This window comes from Symsagittifera roscoffensis, chromosome 5, assembly GCF_963678635.1.
Source record: "Symsagittifera roscoffensis chromosome 5, txSymRosc1.1, whole genome shotgun sequence".
Classification (NCBI taxonomy): Eukaryota; Metazoa; Xenacoelomorpha; order Acoela; family Convolutidae; genus Symsagittifera; species Symsagittifera roscoffensis.
The window spans coordinates 6028310-6051522 of NC_087066.1; the positions used below are offsets into that span (position 1 = coordinate 6028310).

The 23213-nt window shown below is 40.3% G+C and overlaps 3 protein-coding genes across 4 annotated transcripts in view; all 3 read left to right on the forward strand.

Annotated features, from left to right (window-relative positions):
- The first annotated feature begins 1108 nt into the window (after positions 1-1108).
- LOC134846001 (uncharacterized) overlaps positions 1109-23213 on the forward strand; it is a 45242-nt gene continuing 23137 nt past the window's right edge. The window contains exon 1 of the mRNA XM_063863164.1: positions 1109-1129. The gene's annotated coding sequence lies outside the window, so the exon portion shown is untranslated. The remainder of the gene's footprint in view (positions 1130-23213) is intronic.
- LOC134846577 (uncharacterized) lies at positions 2556-4599 on the forward strand. Its single transcript, XM_063863960.1, has 2 exons — positions 2556-3915; positions 4511-4599. The coding sequence occupies exons 1-2, from the start codon at positions 2556-2558 to the stop codon at positions 4597-4599; spliced, it is 1449 nt and encodes a 482-aa protein (XP_063720030.1).
- Positions 6663-21862, forward strand: LOC134845719 (ATP-dependent RNA helicase TDRD9-like). Of its 2 annotated transcripts, none has more exons than XM_063862775.1 (6): positions 6663-7014; positions 7107-7267; positions 13498-15946; positions 17682-17824; positions 18839-19025; positions 19745-21862. In XM_063862775.1, the coding sequence occupies exons 1-6, from the start codon at positions 6703-6705 to the stop codon at positions 20942-20944; spliced, it is 4452 nt and encodes a 1483-aa protein (XP_063718845.1). In that variant the 5' UTR covers positions 6663-6702; the 3' UTR covers positions 20945-21862. The 2 variants fall into 2 exon arrangements, with proteins under 2 accessions (XP_063718845.1, XP_063718847.1); XM_063862777.1 differs by having other exon boundaries at positions 6904-7018.

The window sequence follows — 23213 nt, forward strand, 5'->3', positions numbered from 1 at the left end:
AGGAAGAACGAAAGAAGTTTTCAGCCTAAACAAGACCAGAACTGAAAAGGCTAGAGGAGAGCTTAGATTCAGGACGTGCCGTCTAATAAACCGACTAAATCAGAAAATTGAATTTCGAGAAATGCGAGGCTTAGAGCGAAGATTGATACAGATGATGTGGAAGTTTTTCGACGATCAATTCTCAGAACAAAACAAGTGCACATGGGTCCTCGTCTGTGACTGCAACATGTGCCGAAATAACCGGACAAAATTTTGAGATTTTTGGGGATATCATCCCATCAGTATCCTACTGAAAATTCACAACCACCACACACTGCGCCCACCACACGTGGAAGCCAATCGAAGAACAGCGTTGTCCTTGTACACAGCAAGAGTGCGAACTCCTCCAGACTTCTTGCTCAAGGCGAAAAGATTAGCTCCAAAGAAATGAGGACGGATGAGACAAGGAGCTTTTCCAGACAGAACTCCTGGTTGGCTAATCAAGTCTTTAAGAATCTGTGGGGTGACTCTATCAGGCCCAGCAGCTGAGCCAGAAGGATAAGACCTGATCGCGTCGCCGATATGGTAATGCGGTTTATGACAGGAGAATCGCCAGAGGGGGCGGGCACCGGGCACACTGACATCGCGATAAGAACGCGGCTGATGCTTCATCTTCGATTTCTACTCACTAACTACACTAGAGTGATGCGAGTCCAACATTTCTTTGTCCGAGGAAGCTACATGAATCATGGCTCCTCTTTAATCAAAAGACTCAACCTTAGCGGAGACACGCGTACTCAAATCCTCTGACGGAGACTTAGGTGCCTAAGTTTTGATCACGAGTGGTTGGAGCTACTTCTACACCAGTTCTGAAGACAAGAATCCGTACATGTTGTTGTTATTGTAGCTAGATCGATCTCTGCTTCCAGCTTTTGTTGACAAAGGCAAACATTTTTGTTGACTTTTTTTAGCAAGATGAGACAAGCATCAAATCCGATTATGGTTGAATTTGCTCGCATGAGACAAAGTCAACCATAGTCGCATTTGATGAACACAATTCTCAGCAGCAATTCTTGAAGTCATTATGTTAAAGATTAGAAATGGCCTGATAAACTTAGTTAGCTTAATTGTTGTGATAAACTTATTAAATAGTTTGAGATAAAACATGGCTGGTCATAGTGTTGTTTGCAAACCTGCAAGAAGTCTATCAGAGGTTAGTGTCTGTCTGTGCTGCGGTACTTCCCTACACCTGAGCCAAAATTGTACAAAGTTTCCGCAACGAAGCATTGAAAGCCTGAAATTGATAAGCTTGAATGTGCTGTTAATTTGCAACTCATGTGTAAACAACAACAAGCGTGACGCAATCTTTAATGAAACCGCGTCAAGAATCCAGCAAGAAAACTTCCTTGCACAATCGAATAAAATGAGCGACGACTTGAAAGCTTTGAAAGACATCCAGACAGAACTCAGCACACTGCGCCAAGAGATGAGTGTTCACAGGCAAGAGATGAAACCTGATGACTCGTTATTAGAAGTGAAGCTGTCGAAAGGTTTCGAAACTTTTTCTGATGCTTTAAAGGCAAATCTCGCGTCAGTTGAGGAAGCTGTAACCCGATCAAACCCTGCAAATGCTCCGGCACAGCGAGCCACCCGCATTGCAGACCCATGCGCGAATCGTATTCGAGGGATTGAAGAATCCGATGGTTTACCCCACGCCCGCCTTGCCAAAGACATGGACGAAGTTAAGAAAATGTTAGTCCACCTCGAAGCGGACTCCGCAGTTGTAAGCATAAAACGACTTGGTGGTTATGAAGCTGGGAGAGGTTCTCCCAGATCGATTCTAGCTACTTTAGAAAACCAGTTCTCAAGAGACCTTGTGCTGAAGTCTGTTTCAAAACTGAAGACATATAACAAAGTTTTGTATGTTTCTCCTGACCTGTCAATCTCTGACCTGGAATTGGAGAAAAAAGTCTTGAAGGAACGATACAAACTTATCACCGAAGAAAATGTCCCGAGAAAAGAATTAAAAATAATTAAGCTTAAACTCTTCAAGATGGGCGAGAATGAGAATTGGGTTGAAGTACCAACCCAATGACTGACCGAACCATCGATGACTGTCGAAACTGAAACCATGATATTCAGCGTATGCACATTCAATGTACAGAGCATTCTAGCTAACAAAAGACGGAAGTCCTTTTGTAACGCTATTAGTACCTTGGACTTCAGCATCATAGCACTGACAGAAACCTGGTTGACCAGCGACATCCTGGAATTTGAACTTTACATGAGCAACTACCAAGTTTATCGAAGCGATAGACAGACTGGTACATCTTCGCACTCTTTACATCGGCGCTCTGGTAGCAGTTCGGAGAGGCCTATTGCACACAGTATTGCCTATTGAGTTACATGGAGTCGAAGCTGTTGGATGTGCATGCCGCTGCGAAGGGAAGTCTGTTCTCATAGTGGTAGCCTATAATCCGGATGACAAGAGTAAATACCGATGGAGTCTCGAGCAGTGGAACAAATTGTTGGAATCTGTTGATCGTCAAGGGAGTTCCTATGACAGCTTTTTCCTCATGGGAGACTTCAATCTACCTGGGGTAGACTGGAGCGTCTGGAACATCGGAAACCATTACGAAGCAGCAGTGCTGGAACTACTAGACAGACACTCTTTTCCGCAACTTGTGAATTTTCCCACATCAGCTGCCAACTCGAACGTCTATGATCTAGTGTTCACTGACTCAAGTCCATTGATTTCGAACCTGGTTGCAGATAGGAAGTTTTGGAATCTATATTCCGTCGAAAATCGTCCGTGCTCCAATCACTTGCCGGTCTCATTTGAAATAATGGGAGAAGCTGTCAGCGGTGAGAACTCTCAAAAAAGACTCAGTTTTTGCAATGCCGACTATGAAGGCCTGAATAAGTCCATACTCGAAAGTCCTTTTATCGGCAATTGCTGGTCCAAACCGAATGTTCTTTTATGTGAATGGTACGATTGGCTCTTCAAACTCACTCAGGAGCACGTACCAGTAAAAACTAAACACAGACTAAACGTGCCCCCCTGGACCACATCTGCCACATCGCATAAAATGAAGAAGCTGAAGACCATGAAAAAGAGACAACTCCGGAACAACAATGTGCCAGATAAAATATCAAACTTAGAACAAGATATTCATGATTCTCTTGTGGAAGACCAAGCTGAATATGAAACCTTGTTAGCTGATACAAGATCAGTTTCCCGTTTGTTCAAGTATTTCAGTAGTCTGAGGCAAGCAAATCCTCTGCCTAAAACATTTCGACATGGGGACTGCATTGCGGAAACTCCTCGAAAACAGTCATTCCTTTTCAATAACTACTTTCAGAGTGTGTACACACTGGACGACTCCCACAATACTACTTGTGTTATAGAAAACTCCGACCGAGTATGCGATTTTGACACATCAGGAGCTTCTGTAGTAAAAATCCTGGGGCGTATTAACGTTACTAAGTCAAGAGGTCCCGATGATATTCCTCCGGCTTTCTATCGCAATGTACCTAACATTGCCAAATCACTCAGTGATATCTTCCGGAAAGTGAAAGAAACTGGTATCTTCCCGGAACGCTGGAAAATTGGTAAACTCAAGCCACTATTCAAAAAAGGAAATAGGATGCTCGTGGAAAATTACCGGCCAGGAATGCTTTTGGATATAGCCCCGAAAGTTTTGGAACGTTGCATTTTCAGTAGTTTGTACCCTTCTGTGTCCAAACTTCTACCGAAATGCCAGTACGGATTCAGAGCTAAACGATCCACCTGTCTACAACTGCTAGAGTATTTGAACGAAGTCTACAAAGGCGTGGACCAACCTGATACAGTTGTGGAAGCGGTGTATTTAGACTTTAGCAAAGCTTTTGATACCATATCGCACCGCATTTTGTTGGACAAACTCAAAGCCATTGGTGTCAGTGGCCTGCTTTTGAGAGTTCTTACTTCTTATTTATCGAATCGGAAGCAATATGTAGATATTGATGGCCACAAATCCAGTTTACTAGATATTTTCAGCGGAATCCCACAAGGATCCATCTTGGGGCCGCTGCTATTCTTAGTTTATGTTATTGATCTCAAAGTCAACGTGCGTAGCAGTACCTATGCTTTTGCGGATGATGCAAAACTTCTGTCTATACATCGGAGAAACTCGCATTGCGAGCTTCAAGGCGATCTTAATGTCCTGAATTCCTGGGCTGCGAACAATTCACTTCAGTTTAACTTGGATAATTGTCACATTCTGCCTTTCCGACCGACAGACTCGAGTTTTGTATTAAGCTCGGCAACGCTTGAAAATGTCTCAAATGAAAAAGACTTGGGTGTTATCGTTTCTTCCGACCTATCCTGGACTCCCCACATTCGAAAGCAATGTCAGAAAGCCGTCTCAGTGTTTTTCTTAATCCGAAGAAACATTTCTTCTTCTATCAGCGTAGCCGCTCGCTTGAATTTATACAAGTCGATGATTGTGCCTGTCCTAACTTATAATTCAACAGTTTGGTTCGCTAACAGGTCAAACAAGAAGTCCCTGGAAAGTGTTCAGCGGCGAGTCACCCAGTGGATACTATCATATCAAACTGAAAGTTATTTCGAAAGAATGAAGACACTGAACATCTTACCAATCACTCTACATCTGCAGATATGCGACTTACTCACATTCTCCAAAATCGTTTCAAATCATTATGATTTCGATTGGTTTGCTAATGTTAATTTCAATGACTCTCTCAACACCCGCTCTGGGGAAAGTGTTCGCCTAAGTGTGCCGCGAGTGAGACTCGCGAAGTCGCGTCAAAACTTCTTTCATCGAATAACCCGCATGATTAACTCCCTTCCTCTATGGGTCGACTACTTAAATCCCATCGGTTTGAAAGAAAGACTCAAAAAGTTGTTCTGGATGTTCTTCAACTCTTACTATTCAACCGAAAATGCTTGTACATGGGTGATAAACTGTGATTGCTACACTTGCATCTGCAACTCTTCTCTAGTCGCAGGTCTTTGATTCTCTGTCTGGGATTAAACCCCCTTCAGTACTTTACTGTAAAGCTTTAATAATAATACTAATAAAAATATTAAAAATGCGAAGCCGAAGCGTAGGCAGCATGAGTGTAGGGATAAAGACGCGGATAACGATCATGAACCAGAGAAAAGAGCTTGTTGCGCGAGACGGAGTTGAAGGCGTTCTTGAAATCAATGGATCAATCTTTATGGATCACGGGAAACGATTCTGACTATACAGAGCAGCTGAGATTGTTAAACATCCTGCCTCTGGCGTTGTTTCTCCAGCTGAACGAGTTACTGACGATGGCGAAATTCTTGCATGAAGAAAACGATCACCTTAAGCTCCCGGCAAAAATTGAAAATCCAGGAAGAACGAAAGAAATTTTCAACCTAAACAAGACCAGAACTTAAAAAGCTAGAGGAGAGTTTACATTCAGGACGTGCCGTCTAATAAACCGACTAAATCAGAAAATTGAATTTCGAGAAATGCGAGGCTTAAAGCGAAGATTGATACAGATGATATGGAAGTTTTTCGACGATCAATTCTCAGAACAAAACAAGTGCACATGGGTCCTCTTCTGTGACTGCAACATGTGCCGAAATTACCGGACAAAATTTTGAGATTTTTGGGGATATCATCCCATCAGTATCCTACTGAAAATTCACAACAACAACAATTTTAAGAAGCACTTTACCGTTGTTCTGCTTATTTTCAAAAATGTTTTTGCGCGTGGCATAGACCGCGGCTTGAGCTGGTCTCGGCGTACCATAGCTTAACTGACGAACAACGTTCGACAAACTGCGCCCACCACACGTGGAAGCCAATCGAAGAACAACGTTGTCCTTGTCCACAGCAAGAGGACGAACTCCTCCAGACTTCTTGCTCAAGGCGAAAAGATTAGCTCCAAAGAAATGAGGACGGATGAGACAAGGAGCTTTTCCAGACAGAACTCCTGGTTGGCTAATCAAGTCTTTAAGAATCTGTGGGGTCACTCTATCAGGCCCAGCAGCCGAGCCAGAAGGATAAGACCTGATCGCGTCGCCGATATGGTAATGCGGTTTATGACAGGAGAATAGCCAGAGGGGGCGGGCACCGGGCACACTGACATCGCGATAAGAACGCGGCTGGTGCTTCATCTTCGATTTCTACTTTGTTCATCTTCAACTTTGTTTGATATAAACAGATCATGCACATTCTTTGTCAAATGTTTTTGTAAAAATTGTCGATCGTAAGTTCATTCAATATTTATATTAACCCTGTATCCACTCAATGGAATTAAAGTCTTTTACTACTACTACTACTACTAGAGTGATGCGAGTCCACCATTTCTTTGTCCGAGGAAGCTACATGAATCATGGCTCCTCTTTAATCAAAAGACTCAACCTTAGCGGAGACACGCCTACTCAAATCCTCTGACGGAGACTTAGGTGCCTAAGTTTTGATAACGAGTGGTTGGAGCTACTTCTACACCAGTTCTGAAGACACGAATCCGTACATGTTGTTGTTATTGTAGCTACATCGACCTCTGCTTCCAGCTTTTGTTGACAAAGGCAAACATTTTTGTTGACTTTTTTAGCAAGATGAGACAAGCATCAAATCCGATTATGGTTGAATTTGCTCGCATGAGACAAAGTCAACCATAATCGCATTTGATGAACACAATTCTCAGCAGCAATTCTCGAATTCATTATGTTAAAGATTAAATATGGCGTACAAATTCGACAACAAAGACGTCAATGATTTTTTCAGCGGGAACTTTACAGCCCAAAAGTTGCACACCGAAAATGAGTTCCATCATAATCCTATCATTAATGAATCAATGAGGCTAGAATTTCAGAAGAATCAAGGCAGAGAAAAGTCATTTAAGGGAGTCAACTATTTTCACGTGGCTGGTGCGTCTGACAGAGCAAGCTTAGATTACGCAGAAAAGGCGCAAAAGATTCACGAAAAACGAGAAAGAAGAAACTTTACCGCGACCACTCTCTGTACCAGAAACGGAATGCAGTTTCAGCCAGACGTAGGTATCAAAAATATCATTGCCTCATAAATTGGAAGTAATTTTTAAAAATGCATTTCTCTTAAAGGCAAACATTTTTGTTGACTTTTTAGCTAGATGAGACAAATAGTCTCATGCGAGCAGAGTCAACCATAATCGGATTTGATGAACCCAATTCTCAGCAGCAGCTGGGGATTGGCCCCTCTAGATTATCGCCAGAAACTTTCTACGACAAAAGTCTCCCTGTTTATCCATTCCGAGAACGGATCCTGGAGTAAGTTGTTTTTATCGAATATGTTACAGCAAAAATAAGTTATTTTAAGCTTAACCTCCATTATAAATGTTTTTTTTTTTACAAACAATAGATTCAAGGATGAAATGAGGAACGTCGTAAAACATAATTCCTGATTTGGTTCATTGAGGCTGCCATTAATATTCTCTGATGAGGACGAGCAGGCTTTTCTGAATGGGTTAGCAGAACTAAATTTTGATCAAACAAGCACGTGCAAAGACAAACCACAACTAGACAAAATGCTATGTAATCAACCAGAAATATTAACATCCGTGAAAATGGACAATCGACTGAAACCAGTATACACGAGCGATCATCCACACTACCACGCGAAACTTTCTCCGAGAAATAGTAACAAACAACAATATAAAATTCCGCTCATTCTCATGTTCGAAAGCAAATGGGGACCGTAAAGCAATGTATCGTCGAAAACCAGTTTAACCCGTACTGTTATAGCAATGTCGATTTCTTGACCAAATTGTGGCACAATTGGTTAATTAACAAAATCTCTAAACGCGTTCCTAAGAAAACTAAACATAGAGGCTAATTAGCAACTTGGTTGACCTCAGAAAGATCAAACCTCATCAAAATAATAAAACCAATGAGACGAAAATAAAAAAAGAATGTTACCGGACATCAGTTGAAAAAATTGAAATCTCTGGTAAAACCACATAGAAAAGAGATTAACCGTAGATCAGAGATCATGTGAAGAAGCTCTGGGCATCGACAGAAACTTCTCAAAACAGCAAAAATTACTTCAAAAAAGTCCGAAAAACTGAGTCCATATCTGGTGGAAATTTGTTACGTTAAAGCGGCTGCATCTGACGTAGTAAAGCTCATATGTTCAACGAGTACTTTAAATCTGTTTTTAGCCACACCGCTCATATTCCTGAAGAGAACTCACAACTTAGCAAAATTACGAGTTTTGATTTTAAAATAAGTGAAATCGAAACAATACTCGAAAATCTGGATATTAATTAAAGGAACTAATAACATTGGAAACCTTCTATTGAAGAAACTCAGCTGTTCTATCTCCAAGTACAGCAGATGACATTGAGTGTTAGCTCTGTTTTTCTATTTCCAAATCTTTGTATTTTTAACGATAGCTAATAAATGCATCTTTATATCAACGTGGAAATTAAGTGAAACTCTTCATTTTCAAAGGAGGTAACAAACAACTAGCTTGCTATTACCACCCAAAAAGTCTACTAACAGTAACGTCAAAAAAGTTAGAAAAATTAAGGTTTGACGATTTGATTAACTTATTATCTCAAATTCTCAGCACGGTTTACATGAAAATGTTCAGTCACAAACCTAATTGAATACATGCATGAAGTGTACGCTCACTATGATAACATTGAAATAAACTTTCTGGCTTGTCTCTTTGGATTTCCAAAAACCGTTCAAGCCTGTTAACCATTGGATGATTATTGAAAACGGTAGGAGTTTTGGTTTTGCAGGTCCTTGCTTGAAACTAGAAAATTACCTGTGTAATAGAAAACAAACCGTTCGAATCGGAAGAGAAGTCTCTGATGCTTTGCCCGTATACAGTGGTGTACCTCAGTGGTCGACTCTCGCAGCTAAAACTAAAGGCATACAAAACATATTTTGCCCCGATTGTTAGCTTTGGCTCAGCTCTTAGAAACCATAAAATAACGATTTTGCAATTTTTGTGTCGAAGTTAGGCTGCTGCTACTGTATGATCGGCTGGATTTGGATGAGTCAGAACGTGATTCTACTTTTCGGCTGGTAGCATCTGTTGAACATTGGTAATGCGGTTGGCCACAAAAGAAAAAGGCCTGTTTGAAAATGATCTGATCTAACCAAGTGCTATTGTTGAATCACTCCACGCGCTGACATCTACCACCAATTGCAAAGTTTTGATTGACTTCAAGACGCATTTCAGGAGTGTAAAGCCCAGAACTATTGACTGCAAGTCGTGAATTGGCAGCTAGCAATGAAGTGTGGGTTCCTGCGCTTAGAATGAATAGCTGCTCAATAAGCCATCTTCGTTGCATCGCAGAAGAGCGACTTGGTTTTTTTCACTTTGAAAATTTCAGTTGAAATTGACCACAATAGAGCTCTCGTGAAACTGTCTTGTTTCTTGTAAAAAATCTTTATAGGAAGCATCTGGATGGTTTGTGTCAAGTAGGCAAGCCATTGAAGCGTGCTGGAAAATGCTTTGCTTTTTGCTTTTGATTTTTTTTATTCGGAAAACTTTGCTAAAAGTTGGCCACTTTTCCGGTGACAACGATCTCGAAACTTATTTTTGAAATAATTTTTTGACTCTGGTTTATGCGAAGTCGTCTTTGGGCAATGATTATGAATGCGACTGTCAAGTTTACTAGTCGTTTGTTGTCTTTTCCCGCATCTTTCAAGCTTTTTTTAAGCAACTTTCAAGCTTTCAACTTTCAAGTCTTTTTCAGCAACTTCCAAACTGCATGATGAGGTACTTCCCAACTGGCAGAAATTGATCTGACACCGGTACCTTCTCGATCTGGCCTGTGTCAATCATCTCTTGGAAGAAATCGTTATATTTTGTTCTCGGCTTCACGTTTCTGTCGTAGCTTTTCATTGAAAATGAATTGTGGTAAAGCTTTGCGTGCTGAATGACCAATATCGGGCAACCATTCATGGGTGATTTCGTCGTAGATCCCCTGTGATTTGTTGATAAGCAATCTCACCATAGCTCGTACATATGAGCCATAGGTCGTAGTCTTATGGAAATTTTGGATGCATTCAAGCTCGTTGTCTGAGTGCTGGGATTTAGGAGTTGAAGGAAAATCGTCAATTTCTCAGAATCTGACAAATGTGGTGCACTAGCTGTTTAGGAAGTTGATTCCATACCGTGGCGAAGGTTTTCATGTTGTGACTCTAGTGGTCGGTATCAGCAGCATCTGAGACTGTCCGACGAAGAGTCGTGCCGATTAACAGTATAGTGCCTTCCTTGAAGTTGCTTGACTTCACAATGTGTGTGTAGACGGATTGTCCAAACAGGAGATCAATTTTGTTGGGTTTGTCGAAAGTTGGATCCGCTAAGTTGTAGTTGCCGACCTTTTGTAGGTCGGTGAATGCCATTTGTGTTTTTGGATGCTCGTGATCTGTGATGTTTTCCGATACCGCACAAGAAACATTGGTATTTTAAATTGTTACCAAACTTTGGTAGAACGTGAAGTTCATTCGTCCTTGAGTAAACATAGTGTTCTTCCGGTTCACTCCAGTTATGCGATATGAAGCTTCTGTTGGTTTGATACCAAACCGGTGGATAGGCTGTAAGGTGGTGACGTTCGTCTGAGCACAATTGTCAACCAGCGCCCTCAAGTGATGAACTCGACCGTTCTGAGATCGAACTTTGACATTTGCCGTTCGAAGAATTGTGATGGTTCCAGTCCGGTTGATTCGAAGAACATCTATTTTTGCTGTGAGCTTCGGACTGCGCTGGCTAGAACGGTCATCGATCGGAATTCACACACTGCCAAATTGGATGTTTGTATTGGCAAGTTTGAACTTCGGCCTCTCTTTACCACAGTGAATTTTTGTGAGATGGGTTTTTTTCTGTTAATAACATCTGCTGCTCACGTTCAAGTTTATTGGGTCTGGAATGAGATCCTTGAGCCACCTCTAGCCCTGAATATGTTGTCTAATAATACCATAAGTCTATCAAGGTCCTTGCCTTCTGAGATTCAGGATCGAAGTTCTCGAAGAGGAAATGCAACAAATAATTTACTGATCTATCGATGGCCTTGAGCGATTGCGAAGTCTCTTAAGGACTGAGTGTAGCTGACGAAGCTGAGATACGTTCTCAGTTTCTACTGCAGTGAATCCTTGACAAGAGCTTCCGAAGGGTTATACGATCATTTTTGTATCTGTGCTCTAGCATTTGAAGCGCTACTTCGTAGTTGCTTTCTATACAATCCAGGTTCATGATGAGTTTAGAAGCATGGCTCAACAAACAAATTTTGAGATACATCAATTTCTGAACCGGTGAGAAGCTTGACATTGTCATGGACAGTTGATCGAGACTGATCGATGAAGCTTAGTCAGGCATTGAAATCGTTACTGAAGCTAGGCAGATTGGTCTGCGACAGTCTTGGCGTGATCCTTACAGGTGGGTCTGCGTAATTGCAGAAAGGTTGATTGGCTGACTTGATGCGGCTATCATTTTCTTTGCGGCTTGTAGAGTTTGGCGAGCAGTCTTCTGTATTTTCTGGCATTGATCAAATACTTGCTCGTATTCTGAATCATGAACGATAGCGTCAAGCAGCTCGTGGTCAGCAACTGAGGATTGAGCCAAGCAATGCTCAAGCTCGTTCGTTTCATCGCTCAGTTCGTCTTGGTTGCGATTGTGGCTAGCACAAAGGCCACTGACTTGAGAAACTTGTTTCAGAACTTGATGACAATTTCTTTGAGCTCTTTCAAGCTTTTTCATAGCCTGTGGAGTTTGAATTTTTAAAGTAGGCTCAGGCAGTGTGCTTACTTTCCTTAGGTTATGCAGGCGGACCAGAATTAATATTTCGCGATAGCTGGACAGCAACTTGATTGTATGAAAAAAGAATTAATGATGATTAACTTATTACGCAATGAAATGAGTAAATTATGAGACAACTAACATGCGTTTTTAATTGAGCTGACAAGTGAACAATTAATTTTATTGTATGCAACATGCTTTGTTTGCCCCTACATAGAAATCCATTGACTTTTGAGAAAAAAAATGCAAAGCTGTCCTCCAATGTTAGCCATTAAAACACCCCTCTAAAAACTTAGCAATTAACCATTCCTGTCTTCGGATACCCTTACCTAAAAACTCAGGGCAGAACATTGATGCAGGTATGGTTGTACGGTTTTCAAACGAATATGTGACAAAACAATTCCAAGTGTTAAATGACCAATGTTGAAGGTAGACCGACAAGAAAGCGACATTGAAGTAATTGAGAGGATAGTAATCAACGTAGTAAGCGGTTTCCGCCGATTGATGATAGGAAATCAATAGAAGTGCGGCAATTTTTTCGAAAAAGAAATTGAAATGATAAACAGACCAGCAAGAAATCACCTCAATTTGTCGAATCTTGATTCATACAGGGTGTACAAAGTTATCACATTCCTGTCGAAAGTTGCTCCCGAAGTATTCCAAAAGTTGGATGAATTTGACGAAAGTGTCAGATGTCAAATTTTTTACTCCTACAGGTACAACCGTCGACGCTAGCTGCTTAACTGCTCAACCCGTGAGAATGGGAGTCCTGAATCGCCCTGTAAACTTGGACTTCTCTAATAATTATGAGTGGTCAAAAGCCGTGTATGACTCATTAGATCAGAGTCATCCAGAAGCAGCCGAGATGGAACCAGCTAAGATTAAAATATAGAAAAATAAATCTGAGAAACAAATCATCAGTCGCTCAAAACATTCGTAGATATCAAAAATTGCGCGTGAGAAAAAAAAAACAAATCAATTCAAAGCTGAATTTCATTTGAGATTTCCTATTGCTGGGAACCATCCAATACCTTGTCATGCCCCTGAGTACAATCTTCCTCTTTTACCCACAGACTCGCCGAAGATAGATATATTTAACACAACGGAGTTCATAGATACTTGTGGGCAATCTAATCTTTCGAATGCTCTAAATCAACACCATTTGGACCTCTTGAAAAAATCAATAAATTTCCGATTATTTTTCGTTGTTCAAGTTTTTTTTCCGGGGTAACCGCATTCGAAGTCCTCTTTGCTATTTCTTCAGCGTCACGCTGTTTTAACTATGTACTTTTTTTTATCGCAAGTGGTATAAAATATAAAACGTACCAAGTTGTTTGAGTAAGTATCTTAACGTTCGCTTAACGATTTGGGACTGTTTCCTATAAGCTTAGTTCCTCGTACCAGGTCATTTAAAAGCGAAAAAGAGATTTGCACAGTGTTACAACTAAGCATTTGTGAGGGCCTTAAATTGATTTTTTGGACGCAACGACAGATATTGAAAACCTGATTTTTCTGCAGTTTTTGTCCAGACCATGTTGTTTTCGACGTACATTGTATTGGTGTGAGGCTGCTCTTGAATTGTTCGCCTTTTTTCACTAGTCGAGCAATATCCAAAGTGATGCGCAACTCAGATTCGCCTCTCAGTTAAAATAGGTTTCAAATTTGTTGCGATTTGCGTGAATTATTAATACCTCACCGATGCGATGCTGCGTTTCGCTTGTGCATAACTATTTCTACTGTTTAGCACCATCGATCAGCACCCAGTCGTGTTAATTAAAGGAGGAACTGCATCGGGAAAAACCACCCAAGTGCCTCAGTACATCATGGACCTGTGTGACCAACGAAGGGTCAGATTCAACTGTGTCGTCACCCAACCCAGACGAATAGCCGCTCTATCAGTCAGCCGATATGTGAACAAAGTTCGCAACCTGACAGAGGGCAGGCTAATTGGATACCAAGTGGGGCTAGACAGTAAATACACGATGGGAGAAACTAGATTGACCTATATGACGACAGGTGTGCTTCTGAAGCAGATTGTGACGAGGAAGAGTTTAAATGAGTTCACGCATATCATTCTGGATGAGATTCACGAAAGAGATCAAGACACAGACTTCGCTATGTTGCTAGTGAAAAAGTTAAGAAGCAGAGCGCCTGACGTGAAAATTATTCTGATGTCTGCTACTTGCGATTCAGATTTGTTTGTGGAATACTTCAAATCTAGTGCATTTGGTCCGGTTCAGAAACCACCTTTGATTAATATCGAGACAAGAAACTTCCCTGTAAATGTTCATTATATAGAGGAATTCGCGCATATTCATCAGCCTCACAAATTGAGTAATTTGCAGCTGCATATACATAACCCAGTGATCGATCCTTATCAGTTTGAAGTGGCCGTCAAGCTCATCGAAAACTTGGACGAAATTGAGGCGACGAGTAAGCGAATCAGAAAAAGAGGAGCGGTTTTGGTTTTCTTACCCGGACTGGCTGATATTTCCGACATGCATGACAGAATGTATCCGAATATGGAGCGAAACAACTGGATCGTTACAATTTTGCACTCCGAACAGCCGCTAGCCAATCAGAATAGAATGTTTGAAGAAGTAGATCCAAATTATAGAAAGATAATTCTGTCCACTAATATTGCGGAATCATCAATCACAGTAACTGATGTCTTGTATGTCATTGATTTTTGTCTGTCGAAAGAAATGGAGTTTGACAAGTACTCTTCGTTTCAAGAGTTGAAGTTGATTTGGGCTTCAAAGTCGAACTGTGTTCAGAGACAGGGAAGGGCGGGTAGGGTTCAAAAGGGTTTCTGCTACCGGATGGTTACAAAACAGTTCTATCAGCAGGAATTGAAAGAGCACGCGGTCTGCGAACTGAAACGAGCGCCTCTTGAACCAATAATTTTGCAGATCAAAACATTCGACATGGGATCCCCGAAAGAAATATTGGGAATCGCGATTGAACCGCCACTTGAGGATAGAATCCTTTCATCTATGAAGTCACTGAAACAACTTGGAGCTATTTCTCTGCATCTTTTTAACTCGGATAAAACCAAAACAAAGCCTAGTGTTGAAGACGGAGAACTGACATATATGGGTAAAATATTAGCCAGACTCCCCTTGGATGTCCGGTTGGGTAAATTAATCATTTTTGGGTGGGTTTTTGGGGTTCTCGAGGATTGCATTATTATGGCAGCCTGCCTGAACGATCGAGGACTTTTCGCCGACCCGTTCAACAGGAGACTAGAGAGTTTTGAGAAGCGTCTGGAATGGGCCAAAGGAACGTGTAGTGATCTTCTGGCACTGTTGCATGTCTACCAGGCATTCCAGGAAAAGTTCCCGACCGAGTTCACAGAGTGCAGTCACAGTGAAAAAAGAGAAATTAGAGAATGGTGCGAATTAAATTTCGTGGAACTGAAGAAAATAAAAACCATAAAATATCTCACTGATAAGCTCAGAGGAATTTTGAGATGCGAAGATATTTACCCTCATTCGCAATTCGAACAGGAAAATCTGGATACAGAAACTCGGCTGAAGTTCATCAAACTTGCCATTTGCGGTGCCTTTTTCCCTCTTTACTTCACATCAGCAACGCCAACACCGGAAGAAATTCAGGCAGATGCGCTCAATTGGCCCCCCAGACAGACGATTCGGTTCAACCAGCTTCCACTAGGGGTCAAAATAGAAGAACTTGCATGTGTGAAACACCAGCTGGACGCGATGTTTAGAGTGTCATTGAAGTACTGTCCGAAAATAGAGCTGCATATCAGAGATTCGAAACTGTATGCTGTGTTTGAAGAGCCGGCGTGCAGTGATAGTCTAGCGAGGAATTCAATTAGTAAAGCTATTTATTTGGCAGTGAAAATGCGATTTGCGGGAAAGTGGAACCGACCTAGAATCGATTTTAGCCGCCTTGACCCGAATACATTGAACTGTTTGAACTCTCCTCATCTGTACACTGCAAGTACTGCAGCGTTTGTTCACACTGAAGTTTCACCCGGAAACGATAACTATGAAGAGTTCTGCGTGGGAACAAGAGGCTTAGTGTTGCATGGTAAAGCGAGCAAAAGAAACACAATGGCGATAGATTTGGAGCAGAAATCTTTGATGTGTGAGCCTATACATGCAATAAATGCTATTTCCTTTTATGCTCAAAGAAAGGATGATTCGAGTAAAGAAGCTCTGGTTAAAGTGAGTAAAATTCACTACCAAAAAATCGGATAAAGTCGAGTTTTTTTTCAGATAAAGTCGAGTTTTTTTATGGAAGTTCAGATACCAGGTGTCGAGAAAAATTTTTCTGAAGATTTTGGATTTTGATGTTTCGCGTGTTTCGTCATCCTTTTAAACTTTGATTGAATATTTCATAAAAAGGTATTGTTTTATTTGAAAATTTAAGTTTCCTCAGTTCTAAATTTTGCTAAGAAAAATTGATATTTAAGAGTAATGAACGTAGTGTGTACTCTTATATAGGTCTTGCTAATTTTTTTTTCAGGAAAAAGTCTTAAAATTTGTTCACGCTCAGTTTTGATTTTTCGCGGTTTGAATTTTGATTTCTTTTCAAGTTCAGTGCATTTATATTGTTAAAAGGAAGGCAAACTCAACTATCGGACAGCAAATTTGCAAAGGTCACGAAAAACGTGATCGACTTCTAATTTCTTAAATGGAAATTAGTTATTAGATTTCTTGGCGAAATAAAAGTTTTATCTATTGATCCAGTTTTCTCAAATTGGGTTAATTTATAACAAAAAAGTGTCCGTCATAATTTGTTCTACAAATTCAAAGAGCTTTAAGGCCGTCTATTTTTTTCTAAATTGGAAAATTGAAGCTTTTTGAAAAAACAAGTTTTTATTTTTCAGTTTCCTTGCTTTCATTTCTCTTTTCCAACTGCCAGTTGGCTATGTTTTAAAGTATCAAGTTCATGTTAGCTCCGTAAAAATAACTGATTTGAGTTTAATGATAATTTATAGTAATTTTCTGCTGAAATCCTTCGTTCAGCAACGATCTTCTCGAGCCCAAAAATGCTTTAGCAACCGTCGGTTGCCTATGTTTATTTTTTTTCCATTTCGATCGTTTCAAAGATCATTTCTAAAGGGGACCGGCCTATTATCATATGGCAATGATTTTCCCGAATGTTACTAACCAGAAGCTGATTTAGGATTTTCTCGAAAATGTTGTCGACCTTTTTTTAGGTCGGCCAAATTGATTTTCTGAGCTCTCCTAAATCGCTAAACAGGGCAAATTTTTTGCACCGCAGGCGAATTTTTGAAAAACAGGCCAAAAAAAAGAGATGTTCCCTGCACGTGTTTTTGAAAATACTAGATAACGGATAGTTCCCGATAATAAAACTTACCGAATATCGGATAAAGGCAGAATTGATGAAATAGAATTTAATGTGCGGCAACATTACTAGATCCTGGTTTCAAAGGCAAATTTTTTAACGCACTACCTGAGCAAAGCCAAAGACCTCATTAAAATCAAGCTGATCATGATGCTGTGCAAATACGTGAAATAATTTTGTATTAAGTGTTTCTTAGAATTTTTTTTGTCAAAAAACGCGGTCAGTATCCGGTAATTATCCAGTGCAATTTTACCGGATTCTGGATATTCGTGCCGGAATCAGAAAAATGCCGGATATCGATTCCAGATACCCTTATCCGGTACAACTGTACCAAAACAGGCGTTTTTAGGCACTTTTGACATTAAAAAAATGTTTTTTTTTTGGAGCGCGCTCCCCCCTAAAATAGTACAGATTGGCGCCTGTAGAACAATTTTAGGGTCAGCCAGCCAAAACTGAGGTCTTAAAATAGTACAAACTTTTATAAGCAAAGGCGGCAATAAAGTATTTCAAAGGGTAAATTTAAAGATTGTGCTTGCTAATTGGCACGCATGCTAATCGCTGTGCTCGAATGGATGATGATGATATTAGGTGGAGGAGATGATCAAAGACATCCAGTTGAGTGGGAAGGACAAACTGGCCAAGTTGGGAAGGAGGAGTTTCCACAGGGGCACACTGTGTCTGGCCAGAGATCCCAGTGACACTGATCCAGAAACTCAACACACACTCTACAGGTAATGCGCGAATCGGGGGGGGGGGGGGGGGGGGGGGGGGGGGGGGCGGGGGAGATGGAGGGAAGGGGGGTAAGACAGGGAGGAAATGGGTTAGGGGTGTCAATTTTCTTGATTTACCGCGAAAAAGGCTAAGGTTATCACGTGAGATCGATAGAGCATTGTTCAAATCAAAAATCGAGAGAGAGGTAGAGGGAAAGTGAGCGAGCTGTTTTTGTAAACTTATTGATGAGAAAAATGCTTTTTCGCTTAGATCTTGTGAGTCAGCTATGTCATGGGTACTATCAGGGGCGGATCGAGGATTTTCTCGAGGGAGGTGGGACAGATTTTTACAATTAATTCGAAAATTTTGTCGATCGGAACACTAGAAGAAAGTATTTTCACAAAAACATTTTGCGCCGCAGTCAGATTTTTGAAAAAACATGTCAAAAAAGCATGTTTTGCGTAGTATGATAATGGGATGCAACTTTTTTTGCAATCTAACTCGCAAATAAAAGTGCTACTCTATAGTGGCAATTTTGAATGTGCTTTGAGATTTGCGATTTCAGAAGTTTGCCAATTCGATATACTTCGCGAGTTTTTCATAATATATAATTCATACGCCGCAATTTGATTTCATACATTTTAATTTGGTGCTAGGTAAATAAGACGACAGGCTATTAAGACGACAAATGTGCGTTTTTACATGTAAAGTGAGCAGTTCGAATTAGAGCGGTTCAAATTTCTCAGAGTTCAATGTAGAGAATTGCATGTAGCGTTGTCTTAAAGTCACATCAAAAACTGTTGTCTTATCGGCTGTCGTCTTATTTGATGGTCCCTTCTAGTTTATTGCATGCAAAATTAATGAGGTGACTTTAGTTTTTAACATTCCAAGTTTTTACATGCAAAATTTGAGTTGTGCAATTTAAGCTCCTGAATGTTTGCCGCTTTTTCGCTCGTTTTGCGAAGTTGCAACTTCTCCTGTGTTGATCATATTACTTCAATTGAGTTGGAAAGCTAAAATTTAACTGTTTCCAGATGTGAGATAGAAGAAGTGAAGGGAAAGCAGTGCAAAGTGTTGTTTGTGGACTATGGCAACAGTGGAGTTGTGTGCAGCAGTAGTCTAGTGGACATCCTGCCAGAGTATGAACAGCTCCGACGGATAGAATTCCTCGCTTTTATCGTCAAATTCACACATGTCAAGTGTCCTCGAAAGAAGTCACAGGTACTTTGATTTTTGTCTATTTACCTGAAAGAAAGCAAACAGACAGCTCAAAAACGCTCTAAGTGGGCAGTTTTGGAGCTCTTTTGACAATCTATTTTGAAAAAGTTCTTTTAGTGTGGCGAAAAACTGGTGCAATATATACGCCTTTTCACTTACATACGGCGGGAAAAGGTGTTTTGAAAAAAGTGGATTTAAAAGTAGGCGTTCGCTGTTGTCAGTAAATATTTTGTCGACAGTTGCAATTGCAAAAGAAACAAAAGCAAATTGATTTTCTAAATTAAAAAAAGTTTTGAAAGTGAAATGATACCCACATAAGTGTTTCTGCTCGTGTAAATATCAAGAGTATTGCAGTATTGCAACCAGGGTACTAGATTTTTTCCCGTTAAAAATGTCATTCACAGGACGGTTCTGCTGAACTCTTCAGCTTGCTTATATAGTATATCATCATCCAGCTACTCATTTCACCCGTTTTTTTCTAAATGTAACTTCCACAGATGGGACGACAAAGGTCTTGGATTCGATTCCAACTAAGAGCCAATCTTTTTGCGGGTTGAATTTGTTTCTTTTAAAAATTTAATCTTCGTATCTGTCTTATTATTTAACGCTAATAAGTTGTGCTGGGATATTTTTGTGGCATTACGACAACAATTTGGTTCTCCACTGTGCCAAAATGTCTTAATTACTCTTTATACAACATTCATTATGCTGTCAAATTCTAGGAGCTGAACGAAGACAAGGACTGTATGTGGGAGCACATTAACCAGTGCTACGAGCAGGACTACAAATTCGAAGCTATGATCTACTCTGTCACAGACGGATCCAGAGTACATGGAGATCTCTATGCTTACCCTGCCAGGCTCCTCAGAAAACGAATCTTGTTCAAAAATGACCCTTCCAGTTTCATGAAAAGTATCGAGAACGAAGGTTTGGTGAACTTCAAACAGTTAGCGTTTCAGAACGGTGCTTGCGTCGAAGCAGACGAAACCTTTGCTTCAACTAGGAACCACATGGAACGGAAAGCGTGCCAGAAAAGACAGGAAATGATGAAAATAGGAGGAGAAGATGGTTTGTCAATGGATGAGCCAGATATTAAAATCAACAGTATCCGAAGATTCGGAGAAGTTGAACTATATGGTCCGTTTAGCCCTTTGGAACTGAAGTTTTCAGGCGTGACTAAACAGTTTAGTTCCAAAAGAAGTTTCGTGAATCTGCGCGTTGCCCCGGATAGTATCAATTCGATTGCCTTAGATGAGAACCCGGATGTGAAAGAGGAAAAAATGTTGATTGCGGGTCACATTCAAATTTCAGACAGGGATAAAAGTGCAATTTTGAAAAGCACAACATTGATTGACAAGCAGATGGGTTACCTGGAACTTGTGAGTTTGATGTTTTGTCGGCAAGCTAAAATCCGAACTGATAAAAGTAAAACACATCACGCTAGTGCCTTGTGTGGAATTGATGGCATAGTGGTAGGAGAGGAAGAAGCGACCATTATGGATTCTATGGACGCAGAAGTGGCCATAGGAGTTGTCTTCTCCAATGACGATTACTATAAACTGAATCAGCTGCGAGACAGAATGAATTATATGTTGGGACAAACGGATCCTAGACACAGACCAAATACTATAGATGAGCAAAGAACTTGCATCCAGAAAATAAGATATCTGGCTGATAAGCTAGTGACCAGAAAACGCGAGTTGCATCACTTGGAACCCGTCATATTTGACGATTTCAACTGGAGTTTAGGTCAGAAGAAGAACTATTATGAGCCGATTGATCCTGCAAGAATGGACGATCCGCCCTATTGTTTTACACAGACGGTAGACAGGTCGCCGTTCTATCTGTTTGAAATGTTGAATCCTCAGAGGAGACTGGGTGACGAGGAGCTCCCGCCTATGTGGTACAGTGCTACAAACTAAAATCCCAAATTCTGATAAAATTCAAAAAAAATGATGTGGATTACATAGCGGAACTATTAATACATTATAGGGCCAATTTTGTTTCGATGCTTCTAACACATTTGTTGGAGGATTTGTTGTGGTACCATTAATGCTATCTTAGCGGGCCTTAACTAAATGGCAGTTGTTGCTTCGCTGACTTTACTTCTTAAGTTTGCTATCGAATTGTGCTCTTAGAGCTTTAATGTCCCGAGAAAGAAAATCGGCTCGTCTTAGATTCATGTTCGTCGTAGTTGATAATTTTATTTTTGTCTACTGAAGAAACATTTCATTCTATTTCGCGCGTTTACGGGAGTAATTCTTTGCTTGTAGACGTCCATTTCAAGTTTGCTTACTGTAATTTGTTTTTTTTTGTGCTATTTTCAAAGAACGGTTACTAAACTCTTATCCCTTCAAGTCTTATTAAATCAATCAGTGTGCTGTTTTATGAGGATAGATTAATACAAATAGTATATCTTGCAGGTGTGCATACAGAGAAAGTCTATTTCAAAAATTTGGTGACCTTGAAGTGATTGTAATATCCGTTGCTGTGATGTATAATTTTGACACATGCGAAGTGGAGGTTCGGGTTACTTGCTATAAAGTGCAAAGATAACTGGGAAAACTAGCTGGAAAAGCATTTTGTACTTGCGATAGAGCGCAAAGATTACAGGGAAAACTAGCTGGAAAAATATTTTGCCGATAATTTGTCTTTTTTTTCTAATGTCGATTTTGCATTAGTCCATTTTGCTTTTTGTAAAGGCTCTTCTATAATGATTTTCAAAAGGCGGTAAAGTAGAAACAGCCGATTGTGAGATGTCAAAATTGAATTGTCTAAAGGTGCAAGTCGAGTTAATTTAGTTGTAATTAAATCATATGAGCTTAGCTCATTTACACTCAGTTTTACACTCAGCTTACACTATTCTAACATAGGCGCTACGCGCAATACACCGAAGGCATAGAAACTGAAGCAAAAACCAAACAACTTATAACAACTTATCAACTAATAATTGAAGAATAACAGTTCTAGAACAAAAAATCGTACTAATACATGTATACACCAAAATTTTGCTATATCGAGAAAGAGCCTGAAATAACACTTCTAGAACTAAAAATCGTGCTAACACATGTATACACCAAAATTTTACTATATTGACAAAGGGCCCGAAATAACAGTTCGTGAGCTAAAAATCGTACGAACACATGTATACACCAAAATAGTACACGTAGTCCAAAATGCTCGTACTCTTCGACGTGACCTGGATTGTCAACTGTGACCCTCTAAGAGAATGAATAAAATGCAGTAATGGTAAATTTCAAAAAAGATTCAAAGAAAATTATCACAAAGAACTCATCTACTGCTAGTCAATCAAAAATATAACAAGGTACATTTGAACGATTTGAGTACATTTGAGAGACATAACAAAAATTTGTCTACAACTAGACATCCAGAAAGTGTAAAGCAGTCTTAAGCGTACTACTAATAGGCGGTGTGTAAACGTGATACAACGCCTTGGGTGAACTCGAGCGTAATGGACGGGTTCTCGAGAAAGAACTCAGACAGGCTTACTTCGTTTGTGCATGGAGCGGGAAAAAGATTTAAATCTATCAGAAACCGGCGTTTGTCACTAATAACAACGTGTGCAACATCTTTTGGCGTTGGTGCCCGACTGACAAGTCCACATGCCGGATTCTTGCACTTCAGAACTTTTCCCTGCAACCGAAAATGATTTCAGTTTTTATTCAACAACGATACAATAGTTTTCAATGCAATACAAAAGCATTGTCTGAATTACACACCTTGCTAAGTTCAATGACTTCAACATTTTTGATGTTGCACGAGGAGCAGGTGTCGTGGTTCGATTGTTGAATGCCCCACGACACAACTTGGACAACTTCGGTAACACAAGAGACTGCATCATCGGCAAGTGTTTCTTTCACCTTTTCGAATTCGCCATTGGAGTCCATTGTTGGGACAATCGAAAGAGCCTGAATTGAATATCAGAAAACATATGCAAAATATATAAAAAGTTGATTTAGCAAGAACTCACGTTAACGACAGGTTCTTCGTTGAACAGTTTCACGCGACCGTCTACTGTGACAATGGTTGACGGCGTGTGGATGTCATGTATAGGGTCCCAGACATTGACAGTCACCCTTTCACCAGTCTTGGTGGCAACTTGCAATTCATTCAACTCGTGATTAGGGAGATGCTCTAGTTTTCTGCTTATAATTACGCAGTCAAAAGCAA